At 35.2% G+C, this 19,565-nt stretch overlaps 1 protein-coding gene across 2 annotated transcripts in view; it reads right to left on the bottom strand.

Annotated features, from left to right (window-relative positions):
* The window catches only part of LOC133215436 (F-box/LRR-repeat protein 17-like), a 101,183-nt gene extending 89,690 nt beyond the window's left edge, over positions 1–11,493 (bottom strand). The window contains exons 1-2 of one of the 2 annotated variants that reach the window (XM_061359464.1): positions 11,355–11,493; positions 855–985 (exon numbers count right to left, since the gene is read on the bottom strand). In XM_061359464.1, coding sequence (XP_061215448.1) covers positions 855–985; positions 11,355–11,399 — 176 coding nt within the window. In that variant the 5' untranslated portion in view covers positions 11,400–11,493. The remainder of the gene's footprint in view (positions 1–854; positions 986–11,354) is intronic. The other variant, XM_061359465.1, reaches the window with a different exon arrangement.
* Positions 11,494–19,565: the final 8,072 nt, after the last annotated feature.

Here is a 19,565-nt window from a genome sequence, read left to right as displayed (position 1 = left end):
TGGTACTCCCTATTTAACAAATTTCAATTTTAGTATTTTTAGAGTATTACACTTTCACCAAAGTTTAAGCTCATTTGCACTTTAGAACACCCTTAAAGACTTCAGAAAACTTTGAAAGAGAGTGTGTTAGAAAGAAATTTGTAACCATAAGGAAGAAGTAAAACTGCTAAAACAGTCTATTTCTTTTTGTTTAAGGAACAAGTTAATACCCTGAGGTAGTGGCTTTGCTCAATTTTCTCATTTTAAAAGGAAACTTCTGCTTCTTCAATTCTCAATATTTTTCATTTTTCATCTATGTAACTATAAAGCCTCTGTGTGCATTTACTTAATCTCTACTTGATAAAAAAGAGGGAATAAAGAATAGGAGGCATTTAGGAAAAGCTAAGGTAACACCTACTTACTCTTTCAACCTCATTCTAGACAGTCTCTTTGCCAAAAACATGAAGGATTTGTTCTTTCCAAAAAAAGATATTAATTCCACTACTTAACCCAAAAGCAGTTCATTTTTTCCTTATGTAACCAAAAATATTATTTACTGTTTGTATTCATATAATTTTTTTAAAATCCTGGCTGACTACTAAAGGAGTCATAACTGCAATTTTACATTTCAATCAGACACAGTAAAGAGAACATTCTCATGGAATTTACAGGAAACAGATTAGTGCTGCCATTCACTTATAATTAAACTTTTCTCCACTAACAGAAATATTCACTCGATAAAATATGTGTTTAGATGATTTACCCAAAACAAGCAAGAATAAGCATGCAGAAAAGAAAACGCTTCTTTTCAGTTATTTCCTCCACCCTCTGAGCCATAAGGATTTTCAACGCTTTAGATCCTATAACCAAGTTACCTGTCATTAATGATCCAGTTCAGACACAGATTGAGAGAATTAAGGTTTTTGCATCTCTTTACTATTTCCATCACGGTTTCATTGTCCAGTTCTGTGATATGACGCAGATCCAAGCTGGAAAGATTTCTTAGCTATTGAGACAAAAATGATAGAAAGAAATAATCTGAAATTGTTCACTGCATGACTGTTATAAAACCTGTAAACTTTTTGGAATCACATACAATATGTGCAAAATAGTCAAGAAAGATAAGATTACTATATTTTCCACAAGAAGAAAATAAACACTAATAGAACCCAACTTTAGCAAATTTGGAATTCAGGCACTCAATTATTCTATGAAATCAAGACATTCCCACTCATGGACTAAACCACCTACAAAAGGGACCTAGGCCTTCCTCCTTTTAGCCATATGGAATATAAATACCAAGGTAACATATCAACTTATTTAATTGTAAGAAAAACATGGCATCAAAGGAACACATCTGTGCTTAGATTCAAATGCATGTGATTAAAGACTCCAGAGTCTGAGGCTTTCAAACTAAGTGAATATTACAAACTCCTTGGAAAATACAATATTGATACTGTAGTCTTACCTGCTCAGCCATCAATACTAACTTGGATATTCTGAACAACAAAAGCTGTAGTCACAGAATAATATGATTAAGATTTATGCACTGATTAATCTGATTTATTACTACTATTAATCACTAAAATGTCCTTAAAAAGCAAACAAAAACGTCTTACTATTTTTATGAGCTATGGACTCAAAGGAGAAAATTTTTACAGATTTTTGCAGTATCCTTAAATAACGGAACAGTTTAGTTATAGTAACTTCCAAGTGCTGTTTGCGTTTTAAGCTGTCTGAAATAATCTTTGTTATACTCTAAAAAATAATTGCATTAGGTAATACTGACACCTTAATTAAATTTACTTTCCATGTAAGAGAGAAAAAAATAATCCTATTCAGTGATTTAAGTCACAAAGGATTTGATTAAGTAAAGGCATACAACTGAGATCATATAATCGGTCCACTTCAGTAGCTAATTAATAAGTCTGTATTTAACAGAAATTACTTCTACAGAAATTGGTGGTGTGGTATTTTGTTCCAGAAGGTTTAACATTCTTGAAACTGAAGCTGAAGATAAACCATTACTGCTCCCAAAAATCCTGCAGAACAAGCATAAAATTAAGGAATCTGACCACCGAGAAACAACTGCAGGGTATGTCTACAGGACAATAACGTTCCTATTATTAGGATATTACCACAGGTGTACTGTGGAGGTGTTTGTGTAATCCCATTGAACTTCTGATTATCTTATTTGCCTATTAGGAAGAAAAGCTCATAATGATTGATACTGCATTGGTAAAATGAACAGATTTTTACAAGCTCTGTCTCTCTGCATTTTACAGATACTGTTCCACCAGGAAGTTTAAAGGACTTACCTGCTAAGCACCCAAAAAAAGCTCACAGCCTACCCCTCATTTTTTCTGCATAAATTACAAAGAGAAGTGGAAACTTAGAGCAACTTGAATTTTCTTCATCTTCATACAGCTATTCACATTAGATACTTCATCCTTTATACCATGTTGGCAATAACATGGCCAGTGCCTATGACATTGGGAATATACCTACTGGACAATGCAATAATGCATATGTTCTATGACAGTAAACAAATATTTATCAGGAGACCTCAAAGACAAGTAAAAACTCTTCCCATTTAAAAACAAACAAACAAAACCCCACAAAAAAACTATAAAAAGCACACAGAACTTTTAACTAAAATACGCTTTCTTTAAGGACCACACTCTTCTTATGAGCAAGTGAGATTCTTCTTTCAGTATTATTACTTCCAGGTTAAAAAAGCTGGACTTACATTAGGTCATTGCTTTTTTTAATAACAGTTTAACTAACGTGGCTTCGAATTAGGTAAGAGATAACAGTACAGTATCTACCTCACTGAGACAATAACAGATACAGAAGAAAGAATTTGTGATTTCCCAGGGAAAAAAAAAAAACAAAAACCAAAAAAAGCCCCCAAAACCACCAAAAAACCACCCCAACAAACCTAATGAAAAAACATCACCAAAAAAAAAAAAAACCAAAACAACAACAACAACAAACAAAAAAACTAAAAACCAAATCACAACACTTTTGCATTGTATGAATAGACTTAAAATTGAAACTGAATTCCTAGTACTCCACTTGACCGAACTAATAGTTTCCAAGGTAGATTTTATTCTTTACCCTTACCAGAGAATTATCATTCCCTCCTTGTTTCTTTCCCTCATTCTAATAATAGTCTACAGTTATATTCAGTATACAGTAACTCAACCATCAGTTGCCTTTTTTACCGTCACATTTATTCCTTTTAAACACCCTACCTGACACCTGACCTACTTGGTAGGTAAATTCTTCTTTTTATTAGGCACAATGTACACGATCCAGAAAATCTTACTGTCTTAGAAGTTTGAAGAGATGGCTTAAACTGATACAAAGTCCTGAAGTATAATTTGATCTATACAACCTCACTATTGCCACTTCACATAACTGACTGACTGTCAAGATCTGCAGAACTGGATACACATTTCCCTAAGTACTGGACCTTCTGAAACAACATTGTATCAATCTGAACATGATAGGGGAAAAGAATACCCCTCTACCTATTTAAATCAGTGGTATCAGCATCTTACTACAGCTCAAAGAACTGCTACAAATGTGTGTGCAACCATTTTTCAATTAAATTGACATTAATGTCCTATTTTAAATTTTACCCGAAAAAGTAATTGTAAGGGGATAATGCTACAGTGCTTATTCCTTTATTAATCACTACTATTATAAAAAAGTGGCAAGAAAAAAATACTGAGTTCTATATTCTACCTCCAATTAGACAAGAAATCTGGAGATAAAGAAACCTATCTTTAATCAGCATTTTTCCAAGGGAAAAGGATATTCTGTGACATAAATACTTAATCTGAGGGCACAAGGATGAACAATCTCTTGTGTTTGGATTGTTGGGGTTTTTTTGTTAATTAAAATCAATTTTCTTCATGCAGCAATACCATTTTATTGAGCAATTTGAGGGCCATTCTTCTACGGATATTGACACTTTTCTTTAATTCTTAATTTTATAGCTCAACAAAGAATGCTCAGCTTGAGAAGAATTTAAACTTGGAACTCAGGTCCAGCAGGCAAAATGTTTTAACTGAAAAAGGAATACTTAATGCAACAGTAAAACAGATGATGCAAATAATAGGCAAGGGGCTTAAAAATATGAAATTAAAAAAAAGAGAAAGGAAGAACAGTTAAGCAAATTGTATGCTACTCATATACACAACTTGTTGAAAGGACTAAATATTGATTCAGTGTTAAAACTGTATGAGACTGTGTAATAAAAGCATTCACATTTTAGAGTGAGTGTAGTTAGATGATAGGGATTAGAACGGAACACAGTACTGGTCCCTTCCCCTCAGTCCCACTTAACAGACAGAAAATTGACAGTGCAGGATGCAAAGGTTTTGTGAGGAGATCACCTATTAAGATGTACTGAAAGGGATTTTTATCAGTGTGAATGACAGATGCAAAAGAACCGCTTACATCACAGAATGGTTTTGGACAAAGAAATTTTGAAAAACAGAGCTTCAGATACTTTTGTTGGTTGGTTTAAATGAAATTTTATGGAGGTTGATATATTTAAAGATTCAGAGATTATCATACTATTTGTGTGCCTGAATGTTATGGAATTCATAAGACTTCTGTTATGATTACTGGAACTTGTAATATTAAAGTACGTGCAAGGATAATTAAGAAGCTAGAGCATTTGAAAACTACCACAAATGGCAGAAGGGGAAAATACGCCTGATTTGAGACTGTTCATGTTTAGGATAAATTTCATATACTTTAGATGATAAAAAAATACTATTATCATTGCGATGACAGGTAATTTTTCAGTGTTGATGTATTAATTCCTATGAATATTTAGCTATCATTGTAAGGGTCTACCACTAATTTTTTTTCTTCTTTTCTTCTGTTCCCCACATGCTTCCACAATTCCTGTAGAGATATGCTTCCTTAACAATCACAGAACAGAATCATGGACTCATTTATGTTGGAACAGACCTTTCAGACTGAGTCCAAACCTAACACTTCCAATTCCACCTTTAAACAATTCACAGAAGATCAATCCTCTTCAGAACTATGTCCAAATTATTTCTGAAATAATGTGCTTATAAGAACTTAATGAGCTTTAAATTCACATCTTTTGCTAATTAAGCTTCATTTTCTTGACATTCTATGTGTATATGTGCCTTCAGGGAATAAACAGCTCTCTGATGTAAGGCCCCCAAAGCACGTGTGTGATCACAGGAAATAAAAAACAGCAACCTGAAAAAATTATAAATCACATTCTTTCTATTATTATTATTATGTCAATATAATTTATAAACTACTTTTTAAAAAGTCACATCCATTAATTTTTACTTAAGAGATGAAGGAACGGAACTATATTACTGAGATATACTGTGTTCCTGAAACAATAATCATACATGGTTTAAAGAACTGGAAAATGATTGAATGGTTTCAGAAGACACTACTTTCCCATAGCCTGATCTAATATTCTGCACATTCACAAATTCCGATTTTTTTACAATACTGCAAAACATCGAGCTCCCATTGCTTGAACAGGAAATAAATGTTAAAAACCTGTCTTATAATCACAGATTTAATTTGCATCACTTATAAAAAACAAACTGGAAGAGTCCATTTTGAAGAGTGCAGGTATTTGTAAGAAATGATGCCTGAGAAGAGCGCTGAAAACATAATTAAAGAAAAAATGTATTTAATAGATTCCTTTGCTTTGTATTGTACCATAGCAAAATACAACAGCAAAGTGAATTACTTTTGTATTAAAGCTGCTACTTCTTCCATGACTGCTAATAAATTTTTTTTTACATATTGCATGAATACTTTTTACAAGTTATGCCATAAAAATAAACATACTGTCCTCCTTTCTACCACTGAGCTCCATTGTGGAAGAGCTACTTGCATACACATATAATGAGCACATACAGTACCCGCTTCACAAGATTTATTTCCAGTTTAGAAACTCCAGAAGTTGCTGCTGGATTACAGTATCACTGATTCTCTCTTTGTGTTATTTATTCAAGCAAATTCAGAAATTTTTTGAAAGTTTCGCACACTCACAGAACACTGAAACCCTTACAGCTATGCATTCAGTCTTCTCTGTACTGCTGTTTTTACTTCATTGCAACTTGAAAGAAACTGCAGTTACAGTTAGAAACTGCAGAGGTAGACTATCAAATCCTTAAAAAGGATGAAATAGTACCTCTTAGGAGGGACACCATTAACTTCATTCAGCAAAATGATCAGCTTTAGTTTGACAAGATGTTGAAAAGTTTCTAGTACACAATCTACAGCACCACATCATTTAAAGTGCCAACCCAATCCTCATGAAGACTCTTCCAGAATCCCTATGTTCAGAAATCCTTAACGGCTTTTTCCGTTGATTGGAAGACTATCACTTAAAAGGACATCTTATTAAATTCAGACAGACTCAAATAAATCACATGCCAGCTTATGAAATATAGTTCATTACATAAATTGATTAAAAAACTGTTTTTTCTAGATCTTGTCAAAGGAGAGCAATCATTTTCCTAGTTAGGAAGCATGATAACTTTAAGATCAGAAGGTATGCTAAAATATTACCACTAAAAAAAAGCATAAAGCAGAGCACTATGTGTCAAAACAAAGCAGTTACTAAAGAAAAGGACCATACAGTACCTTTAGGAAAGGCTCTTATGAAATCAACCTTGTCATATGTAGATTATCATAATATATCTGTCAAGCTGATAATGCCTGCACTGAACGAGTCGTAAATACTTGCTCTCTACATCAGAATTTTTATCAACTTCATACTAGCTACCGAGACACAGGCATGACTGAGTTAGGTTGGACATGTCTGTACGGTAACAATTATGAGATAAACAAAGAGTAAAGATCACATTGTTCCAAAAAGAATAATTCTTAGATAAATTGTCTTCATGCACAACTGATTAGAAGAATAAATTAGAACTTCTTCTATCAAGATGATGGCCAAGGATTCACAGATATTTAGATAAAGATGCCTGTCATAAACTTTACCAGACAGTCCTACACCATAAGACACGGTGTAGAAGCTACTGCTTACATATACTGCTACAAAGCAATTAGTCTTGCTTTTATCTGACAACCCAGAGGAAGAAGTTAAAGAAGTGGTTTGGAAATAAAACTTGTCTGTAAGTTGAAATTTGCTAATACCAGCTGATAAAATTCTGTTACAAGTGCAACAATTAAACTGTTGAGAGACAACTACCACAAGAGGGGAAGAGAATACCACCGGTTTTGTGGCCAAAGGTATAAAATGAAAAAATGACTACTTCATTGGTTATCATATAAAGTTTCTTTCTCACACTTAGTTAATGAAGAAAAATTACTCATCTGGTTATTCTGTCTTCAACGTAATTAGTTTGCACATTTACATCTATTTTCACACTTACAGGAAAAGAAGAAAGTGAAAAGAAAAAATGAACAGCTAAGTTCTTGAGAGACAAGGATGTAAAAAGGGAACGAAGGGAGAAAACTAAAAAAATTAAAGGCAAGTAAATAATAAAGCAAGTCAGAAAAAAAGATGAAACGAAACAGTAACTGCGGATGTAATGAAAACAGAAGGTAAAAACTACAACACTATATCCACGACCTGTTCTTCCCTCTTCCACGGAAACAAAGTTGATAAATGTTGGTGTAATTTTTCTAACGTCACAGAACAGACCATTCAGATCTTTTGCAACACTGTTTGACACATTACAGCTGCAAAGCAAAATAAAACATTCTAGGTCAGGAGAACAAACCATTGGTTTCAACTGGGAGTTTAACTGTGAATTGCACACACACACTCCATCTTTGCCTTTCTCTCTCCCAGTGTATATATCAGCAGTGCCTCTCATCTTACCCAGTAATGATTATTTGCATCAGGTGCATTTTTCGTAGTTTACAACAACTTTAAGGTAAAAAGGTACTAGTGTGATAACATGGTTTTGCTCAAGAAGCAAATTTTTTTGAATGTCACTATTACCAGTAGAAAAATAATGAAAGTATGTCCTGAACGTTTCTCCTTTTTCTATAATTCACAACATTTTCGCTACATAACCCACATTTAGCTATTAAAAATCTCTGTGTTTCAGCAGTGCCGCAAATCAGAATTTTCAAGTGCCAGTGCTTTAAAGAGAGCTTACATTACTAGGGGAAAAAGATAGTAATAATACTTAACTTTTATACATCCATCAGCCTCAAAGCAACTTCACAACTTCTCGTGTGCTGTTGCCTCCAGTTTGCGCCCAGGAAGCAGACAGGAAGGAGGTAGCTCTGCTTGTAAGACCCTCTCACAGGCCATGTATAGCAAAGAACAGATTCCATGTTCTCTAAGAACATGGGACTGGAATTATTACTAAGCACTTATGAAGTACTAGTTGAGAACTCAATACAAAACTGGCCATACAAATATACAGTGGTTAGAACTAAAAAAAAAAAAAAAAAAGGACGAATTCTGGAAAAGGCAGATGCAGCAGTTTAAGATTGTGTTAACTACTCCCTAGATATTTAACTTCCTGCTGGATCTTATTTCCTCCTAAGAACTGTAGAAATGGAACGTGTGTCTATGTCAGCTGCTTCAGTGCAATTCAGAGCTTTTGTTACCAGTGCCTGCTGTACTTCAAGTAAGTAACACCTGGCAGAGAAGAAAGGTGGAGGAAACAATACTTACCGAAGTCACTCTGGCAAGATTAACCAGGTATCATTCGTCAACAGCTTCAGAGTAAAGAAGCCTAAATTCCAATACAACTTCCCAGTCACTGTCTGACCGGGAAAAATCTCCTACTCTTTTTCCCCTCAATAAATCGTATCATCCCACTTGTTTCTATATATACCTCAGCCTAAAGTGACAACAAATAAATAAAAATATACCATCTTGTAGTGCACAGAAAGTCGCTCATATGTAAAAGAGTCTGTAGCAAACTTTAACAGAAGACATTCTATCATAGAATCATGGAATGGTTTGGGTTGGAAGGGACTTTTAAAGGTCACATAGTGCAAGCCCCCTACAATAAGCATGGAGATTTTCAACATCAGGTTGTTGAGAGTCCCGTCCAGCCTGAGCTTGAATGTTTGAAGGGATGGGACATCTACCAACCTCCTGGTGACCTGTTCCAACCACCCTCATCATAAAAAATTCTTCATTGTACCACAGAATGATTCTGGTTGGAAGGGACCTTACAGATTATTTACTTACAGGCCCCTGCCACAGACAACCTTCCACTAGACCAGGTTGCTCCAAGCCCAGTCCAACCGAGCTGTGAACACTGACAGGGATGGGGCAGCAACAGCTTCTCTGGGCAACCTGTGCCAGGGCCTCACCACCCTTATACTAAAGAATTTCTTCATCATGTCTAATCTAACTCTCCCCTCTGTCAGTTTAAAGCCATCCCCCTTGTCCTGTCACTACAAGGACTTGTAAAAAGTCCCTTTCCAGATTTCTTGTAGGCCCCTTGTAGACACTGGAAGCTGCTCTATAAGGTCTCCCCAGAGCCTTCTCTTCTCCAGGCTGAACAAGCCTTACCTCAACCTGTCTTCCTTCACAGGAGAGGTGCTCCAGCTCTCTGATCATCTTCATGGTCTCCTCTGGACTCACTCCAACAGGTCCACCTCCTTTCTTGTGTTGAAGGCCCCAGAACTGCACACACTGTCCAGCTGGATCCCACAAGGGCAGAGCAGAGGGGCAGGATCACCTCCCTCAATCTGCTGGTTGTTCATCTTTTGATGCAGCCCAGGGTACAATTGCCTTTCTAGGCTGCATATGCACACTCATGTTTAGCTTCTCATCAACCAAGACACCCAAGTCCTCCTCATGGTTGCTCTGAATTCATTGTCCACCAAGCCTGTATTTGTGCTGGGATTGCCCTGACCCAGATGCAGGACCTTGCAACTTGGCCTTGTTGAACTTCAGGAGTTTGGCACTGGCTCACCTCTCAAGCATGTCAAGGTCCTTGTGGATGGCATCCCTTCCCTCCAGCATATCAAACACACCACACAGCTTGGTGTTACCAGCAAATTTGCTGAGGGTGCATCAATCCCCCTATCCATGTCACCAACAAATATGATGAACAGCATCAGCTCCAATACTGACCCTTAAGAAACACCATTTGACACTGATTTCCACTTGGACTCAAGCTGTTGATCACAACTCTTTTAAGTGTGACCATCCAGCTGATGCCTTATCCATCAAGTGGCCCGTATGTCAGATCCATGCCTCTCCCATTTAGAGACAAGCATGTTGTATGGAACAGTGCCAAATATTTTGCATTAAGTTCTGATCAATTACACCAGTTGCTCTTCCCTAATGCACCAATACTATAACCCCATCATAGAAGGCCATCAAATTTTTCAGGCATGACTCGCTCTTAGCGAACCCATGCTGGCTGTCACCAATCACTCCCTTATTGTCCATGCACCCTAGCATAGTATCCAGGAGGACCTGCTCCCTGATCTTGCCAGGGACAGAGAGGTGAGACTGACTAGCCTGTACTTCCCTGGGCCTTCCTTGTTTTCCTTTTTAAAAATAGGGTTAGATTTCTCCTTCCTCAGACAGAAGGAAGTTCACCAGACTGCCACAACTTCTCAAATATGATGGATTATCACCTGGCAACTTCATCCATCAGTTCCCTCAGGACCTGTATTTTTATGTTTATTTTTCTGTTTACCAGAACTTTTCATATTCTACCAATACCAATTTCTACAGTCATCTTTACCAGTTGTAGTAAGTTTCCTTTTCCTATTTGAACTTTTAAAAAAATCAATCTTAGCTACAAATATTAATTTATCTATTCCTGATGCATTTTCCTCTCTTCTCTGTGATGTTTGCATGATCCCTGGATTTACTTTCAGTTATGAATTTTAATTAATATGCTGTTTGTCTACCTCACCCAAGTCATTAATTTTATTGAATGCTTCCAGTATTTCCTGCACGTTTACTCAAGTTAGTTCTCTCACACATCAGTCCTCTTACAGAAAAGAAAAAGGAAAGAAAATAAAATGTATCAGTAACACTATGTTAAAATACAAAGCTGGATATATACAAAGTGCCTAAATCTTTTGCACTATGAATTTTCTGCTTCCAATTGTAGATATTTGTTTTGTTTGCAATGCAATCTGGAGTCATTTTAAAGACTTTTAACCTGAACAGTGTTGTTATTTCTGCGAAAAAGTTTCATCACTTAAATATGTTTTTGTGACAGGCTTTTTACTCAGGTTAACTGTGCAAAGTTCATTTATTTTGTAATGTTTCTGCCTATAACAGTGTTATCCATCATAGTATAAACTTAGCCTAGTTGATACCTATGGTTTGGCAATAGTCAAACACACCAATGACCAGCAAAAAGGAAAATGATACTTACGTTGGTGAGGTGAATGACTCCTTTCGATGTTACAGAGCAGCCCATGAAACCAACATACTGTAGCTCTGGACAATGCTCAGCAAAAGCTTTCACTGACTGATCTGTCACCTGTGGAAAAGATACACAAATAGTCGAAGAGCTGATACAAGCACGTACTTAACACAGTCTAAGAAATTTCTCTGTAACACTGGCAAGCTGCTCATTAATAGTTTTATTATTACTATCACTGTTGTTATTTATTTCAAGAGTTTGAGAGAAAACACTAGGTATGCACACCCATCTATACATGTGCATGAAGAAGAAGGAAAATGTAATTTCTGGCAAAAGGAGATCACCTTCTTAGAGGAGGAAAATAATATGAAGAAGTGAAAGAATGATGGCTCCAAATTCAAATATTATTGTCATCCTGTAAGTAACCCAAGAGATCACTCTATCCACCACCCTCATAAACTACATAAAAACATTTAAAATACTAAAAATATGATACTATGATCCTGCAATCTCACACTATACCGATCACTGACCAGACAGAATTTGAATTATGTGGTAGCTTAAGTCTTAAGACTTAAGAAATTAAGAAATTTCTGTTCTTAAATCTTCATTTATAAACAAAATAGCAGAGCATTGAAATTGTTGCTGTCTTTAAGCTCAGTTCAGTAAAAGATCCTGTCCTTCTCTGTCAGCCAATAAAACTCCAGCAGCTGCAGAGGCTAACTTCAACTTTTATTGGGAAACAATGTAAAAATTTTCTCAATCAGTACTATCACTTCACATTCTTTACTACACCAGTTGTCCAGTACCTGGGAATATATTACTTCTTTTGTAACTCCTATGTGTCATTTCACATTCTTTACTACACCAATTGTCCAGTACCTAGGAAATATATTACTTCTTTTTCAGCTACTATGTCATTCATAGCAATTGATATTTTAGCAACATGATTCCTACATGGCCTGTAATGAAGGCCACTTGATATTCTGTTTGGTTAGCTACTCAACACAGGACCACACTCTCCTGCAATTGTATGAGTTGGGAAGGAAAACATATTATTTCTCTATATAAGTATATAGATATACACACACACAGAATTTCACAGGAATGGCTTCCCACAGAAGAAATATAAGTTGCATAGAAATACCTGATAAAAAATCCTGTAAGCTAAGTATCTGATGGCAGGGTACAAAATAACATCTATATTGAGTATTTTTGTTCTGTTTTTTGTAGGCATGGAGAACAGTAAGAGCATGTACTAGTTTTGAATGCATTTATAAACATGTGTAGCATAGTCTAGTGCATTTACATATTAGTCTTCAGATATAATTTGTCACCAAATACTATAATCTGTCCTGATTTATGTATGACTCAAAAAAAATCCCATAAGAAAACAAGGTTTGTATGTAGAAGCATTATTTTTCATTAGACATATCCATATAGGGGACAAAAAAAAAAAAAAACAAACAAACCAGCAGGTAAGTTTCAGACATATCTGAAATAAAAGGAACAAAGTGAAATTTAAAGCTCAAGTCAGTCCCTAAGACTGAAAACAACTATTCTTCTGCTTAAGTAAACTTTCTTCTGTTTTATCATCTGAAGTGTCTAGCACAGATGGCTTATACACATACTTGAACTTTCACATTTAAACTAAAACATGCTGGTCAGCTCAAGACTTCTACTATAAGTAGTTACAATAAATAGTAACCTCTTTTACTGTGCAAAAGTGATTGTACACTTTTGTACACAAAGTGTTCTATGCTCCCAAGAGATGGCCTGTTCTGCAGAATAAAAGGTAAGTAACTAAAGAAAAAAAAGCATGGAAAAATAGCAGTGGCATGTATTACACAATTATGCAATCTTAACACTGCTCTTTGTAATGCAATATGTAACCGTATAGCACATTTTCCTTAAGGCCTGTATTATAAATATGTCTTCTGCAAAGTAACAGAATACAGAATTTTAGAATATAAACAATTGACATTCAGATGTGCTATAGGAACAAGTTTGACTGGAATAATCTAAAACCACATTACCACAGAAAATATATTGCAGGTCTACAGAAGTGACTCTTGTCAACAAATACAGAAATCACACCCAATTCTTTCATAGATCACAGTACTGATCTTCCAAGAATCTTTAATAATTGGATTGTCTAGTTGACCTTCATTGACTTTCATTCATCCTGTCTTGCTTGATGTTAGTCTTCCTTTGAAAAAGTAATATAGGATGATGAGGACAGATTTATAAGTTATGCACTAAAGCAGTGTGAATGGGAAATACGCTGGTCTGGAACTAATGGCACAGATTTTGCTCCTATTAAAAAGATCTATGATAAGTGAGACACGGTTTAATCATTTTCTTTTTATGTATTGTAGCCTATAATATACGGATTCCAGTTCTTCATTGGTTTACAGAAATACCGTAGTTTGACTATTCTGAGTTAGTCTTTTAAGTATTTCAGATTCTATTCAATAATCAAAGGAGCAAAATGGAACAGCTCTGAAGCAAAGACAGTAATGCAGAAAGAAAGTCTAAGGTACAACAATACAAGCCACTTAAATTATAACTGAAATGAGAATCTCAAGCTGAAATAACTCAAGAGAGAGACAGGAATGAAAATAGTGACTGCCACAGAACGAACATCATGTTCTCTTATTTAAACAGGTGGACTGCAGTCTCAGTAAATTTAATGTGCCATTTTTTCCATGTAATATACATAAATAAAAGTATGCAAAGTGTGTAAAATATTCCTCAGAAGGAAGACACCTAGTAGGATAACTCTGACAGAGTGAAACATGCTCTCATGTAAGCAGGGAGTCAGTCTGCCATGTAAGTATGCACTGCACAATTCACCACTAACGGTAGAAGAAACCCTTTTCTCCTAGTTCCTTACTCCATAAACCTTGATCAGATACCAGCTTAACCTCACTTATTTTTGGGCAGCACAGGAAGAGAGGAATGGCTAGGGAGGACTTAGTAAAATTCAGTTTTATGTTTGAAAAGAGATATGTTTACAAAGAGCTCATGTGCTAATTCAGTCCTAAAACTACCTTACCTGTGCATTAGTATATACTACATGCCAAGGCCCACTCAGGAATCTGCCCTGCATGGACGATGTAGCTAGGGTCTCCAAATCTGTGTTTTATATCACATACTCAAACAATATGCATTTTCCCTGGTCTGTTTTCCCTGAAATCCTTGCATGCAGTAAGTGACCATGATATGCAACTAGGCTAATCTCAGACATAACTTTTGTTTTACTCTTTCACCAAAACTCCTGAAATGTATTAATTTCTCAAGATACATGCGTATCACATGAAGCAAAGGCATTTATCTTGGACTAACTCAGTCCACCAGCTTACAGGTGAGCCAAATTACATACAGGGACACCTACAGACCAATACAAGGATGTAACACATACCAGAAAAAAAACCTATAAATCAGTGAGATTGCTCATATACAGAAAGATCTGTATCTTTCATAAACAAAAAGCATCCAGACTACCACTCTTCTATCAGCAGGAAAGACTAAATATCGTTAAATAAAAACTAAATAGTGGATCACAGTGATGAAACAGTTCTGAGAGTAACTGCCTGGCTATATGTAAATATTTACATAGGTTCTTCCAGCTTAGCTTAAAATTTGTATTGCCACTGCAATGCTAAAATACAACCACCAACAGTTAATCATTATGCAAAGTAAAAGTTGTTGAATTTATTGTATTTTGTCAAAGGGTGAAGATGGAAATAAAGGCTAGTCATTGCAAAGAGTTACGATTAGATGATCCCTCTTCACCACAGAGAGAAAGATGACATTGCCTCTCTATTGACTAACAGTTTTAAAATTACTTTTTTAACAGAGGGTCAAACACAATCACAATATTACACTAGAAGCTAAATGCCAGTAAATTTTACGCTACTAAACTTACATTTAAGATTACACATACCTTCCTAGTCCACAGAGTAAGAATTTACAAGCAAATTGTTTTAATTTAACCACTTTAACCACTTTTGAGCTAAAATGCAAATTCACTTTCATTTTTAAATTCACTTCTAGAGAAAGCTGCTATTCTCAAAATTATTTACTCACAGATTTAATCTTAAAGATTCCACTAAGTATGCCAGGGCACTCACTAGTTTCTAACCTTATTTAATAAACAAGATATTAAAACCTCATTTTAATAATATATTAATAGATTACACTATTCGATTTGCTACGATTTATCAGGTTAGCTGAGTGGCAGACAGACGCTCTGCCAAAATGCAGAACCAAACTTAGGAGATAGCATTACTGTATGTCAACAATATGAGAGGAAAAGATAGACAAGAGCATAAGGACTAATGTAAAGAGTTGAAAGGGCTATTCTGAAAGAAGTATTTTATGTTGTATTTACCAGCTGGCCTAATGTTGTACATTCTGGTAACATCAACTACAGCACAGAGTTATCACTGCTTAGTCTTATTCTCTTCTTGCTACTAATGACACAGCCATCAAAACAGACTAGTTCCAATTCTGATCTATTTTATCCCCTGAATTAATTAATACTAAACCAAAAACCACATTTGGAACATATTAAGTATGAAATAATAGATAACTACAGACAACTACTATTTTCCATCTGGTTTAAATGTCTGGGTTAGAAAACAAATCTCAAATCTCAATATAAATTATCTCTGATTCCCATTAATACAAAGTACAGTTTGAATGTACTAACATTGAACAAGCCTATCAGCACACCATAATTTGTTGCAAAACGCAAATAAAATTGTAAAAACAATGTTTCAGCTTATAAAGTATTGCCCTTCCAGCTCCATCCCTGGCAGTGTTGAAGGCCACGTTGGACAGAGTCCTGAGTAACATGGTCTACTCTGAGGCTCCCCTGTCCATGGCAGGGGGGTTGGAACTAGATGACCTTAAGGACCTTAAGGTCCTTTCCAACCCTAACTATTCTATGATACTATAATTCTATGAAAATGTATTTTTTTTTAGCTTGGCAAAAAAACTGCTTCCAAAAAAACCCCTCTACATCTTTCCTCAAACTGCATTGAGTCATAACCTGATAAGCATTAAAATTTCAGAAAATTGTAAAAAATATATACTCATTTGCAGACACACAACGCTCCTGTACTACAAATGAGAACCACACATCAGAGATACTGTGTATTCACAAAATGTCATGGGAAAACTAAGTGTTTAAAAAGAATTAATAATAAATTCTAAAAATTAAAAATAATATCCTAACCATCCAACTTAATTCACAATACTGAATCAAAAGGATCACTGCGTCCATATGCTAGGAGACACAGATCAAGCATTTTCACCTAGTATCACTCTGAACAGAAAGCAAGAAAAATGTTTCAATGCAACTGCAAAATAGGTCCATGGTTTACTGGTGTAGCCACATATTTCCCCCCTGTGTAAGGAGGGCATGAATCAAATGTTCAACCATTATGTGACAGAAGATGACTCTGCATTATCTCCCTTTTTAACGTCCCCACAGCTATAAAAGTGTATTTCCTATTCTGTATTATGAGTAGAAAAATAATATAAAACTCCAGTTTATTCAACAGAACCTGTCCACCCTAATAGAACAGATCTCATGCTCATTAAATATTTTTATGAAGAAACTAACTTTTATTTTCACTTCACCTATAAAATTTGATCTTACACATTCCCATTAAAATGATGCACTCTGGCACATTTATCTATTTACCACAACTTAAGGCTTCTGAAGTGGCTGGAAGTTTATTTTACAGTACATTTTCATGTAACTGCTTTGTGCTCACATTCTTCCCTCACTAAAACAGATCCAGAAAAGCATTATTAATGTTCAGAAATACAAGAGGTCTTGTTCAAACACAACCCTTGAACTACTTAGGTCATTATGCCTGTAAACTATTAAACACAGTTATTCTACTTCCTTTTGCTTTACCCCAAGAACACTGTTAATTTTCATACATCAAAAACATTAACTGTTTCATTTTGTTCATTACTCTGATTATCTTCTGAAGGCCTCCTAAATGCCCAAATAAACCCATCAGCTTTCTTGGTCAAGAATCTGACAAGTCCCTGTTCCTTTCTTTAGAAGCACCACCATGATCATAGCATAAGCTTGCTCTCTTGTCAGATCATTGCATGGGCAAAACTAATCTATTATTTCTTCAATATTTTTATTCCAGGTAAGAAATTTAAATACCAACTTAGGCAACACTCCCACTGCTATCACACAATACCAACTCAGAAATAAATAGTTCTTTCTAGCAGTTTTTCACGTCAAAACTTTTGTACATTAACAAAGCAACAGGGTAGTACGAACATACTGGAACTCTCCTGTCAAAACTTACTAAATGTATTGTGGACTGCTATAGGGATAAATACAGTCCAGACTCTTCACTATGCCTAAAGAAGTTTCCTCAGTGGAACAGAATTATTAACAAACTGAAGTGAGACAAAACACCGGTAAGAAGAGTGATATATCTAACCAAAACCCTTAAACTCTCCATCTTGCCAACACATAAGCATATTCCTAGTATTCAATGCAACTTGTAACACCTACATAGCATTAATTACATATGACAGTGGCAACACAGGCATTGTAGCCTCTAAAAGCTAATATGCACAAGACTGCAAATATCCGGTATTTACTCATACCTACAAAATCATCCAGAAATCTCAAGAGATAAAATAGCATGTATACCTTAGTATCGTAAGTTATTTTAAGCATTAGTAGATATGACTGAAAAAGTAATCTTTTAAAATAATGTGAACATTTTCTCCTAAAAACATTAAATACTTAGAACATGCAAAAGAGCTAGAAAATGATGCAATTCTTGTTCAAATCTTCAAGTTTCAGAGATACCATTCAATTTTAATGAGTAGGGAAATTCTTGTAGCGGTTGAACATGTACATATACACACAGTACATTCTACACCATAAAAACCACTAAAGAAATCACAGCATTTGCAATTGTTTTTTCATGCAACTGAACTTGGGGTTTTTCAAAGTTAAATCTACTCATACCTCAAGTGAAATACAATGTGACATCATGAAGCTGGTACTGTCAGCTGCAACACACAGGTAAGGCTGCCACCAGCAACAATCTAAAAATTGCTACTGCACAATCTGAAAGTGGGCACAATTACCAAAACCTTTCTTGCAACCCACCTTCAAGATATTTTATCAGATGGCATTCTGTACACACAATTTAAAGATTCATTACCACCTCCTCTTTCACAGACACAGAAAGACAAGGTTTTGCAAAATTTTCCTCTATCGCTTACAGGTGGAAAAGTTCTGTCTGGCCAATCTACCAAAGTAAGTTTCACCCAGGTAACTTTTCAATTCTGATTACATGAATTATACCTTGAAGCATACGATCACCATATGTTACAAATGATGAGATTAATACATATGTTAAGGGACGGGAGAGGAAGTCTATGTTGCAAATTACGCTCTTCAGCATGAAGCATATGTTCTTTAACTGGTGAAGTGTCTCCTATGTCACATAGGAAATGAGAAGAAATAAAATGAGAGAATCCTACACATAGCAATAAATACAAGATAACATGAAGACAGTAGAACTATGACTACAACTGCATAGGTCATAGAAAGTAATTTCAAAATTAAGTGGTTTTCCTTTTCTATACTTTAATAACTCTACAAGGAGAAAAGGCAAAAGGCATTTTACCGGAAAATATTAAATGATTCTTTACATAACACCTAAATCCAACATTGTATAGCAAAGCTCACAAAATATACATATCATTTAAATGGACATTACCATTCACTGGGATACCACATGCTTCTTAAAAATCATTACACCTTGCTCAAACTTACATATTAGCCTTCTTGGGTAACACACTTATTATACAATGTTTAAAAGAGAAAACAACACACAGAATGTTACCCAAATTTCAGATGCAAAGAAGATTATAGGCTGAATTTATTTTAATGCATCTCTTAAGGAGGACAGAGAACTTTAAAATTTTAACCAGCCTTTCAGATTTCCTTCTGATATTCTAAGATGCTAAAATGAAATTTCATTCTCCCTATGAGAAATCCTTCTAAAAGAAGAGTTACACATGCAGGCAAAAAAATAACTTCCTTGCAATAAAGAGTAATGGACATGGTATAATTTTATTACAGGCTAACAGAAAGGGCATTAGGTATTTAGTAGTAATGCTTATTCATCCTGGTATAATTCTAAGTCGGCCTTA

The sequence above is a fragment of the Neopsephotus bourkii genome, unplaced genomic scaffold (genome assembly GCF_033783945.1).
Source record: "Neopsephotus bourkii isolate Nb327-2 ecotype Australia unplaced genomic scaffold, CSIRO-AGI_Nbou_v1 NB_986, whole genome shotgun sequence".
In the NCBI taxonomy this organism is placed as follows: domain Eukaryota; kingdom Metazoa; phylum Chordata; class Aves; order Psittaciformes; family Psittacidae; genus Neopsephotus; species Neopsephotus bourkii.
Note: the sequence above shows the minus strand (reverse complement) of the source record. Positions and strands in the feature narration are given on the sequence as shown.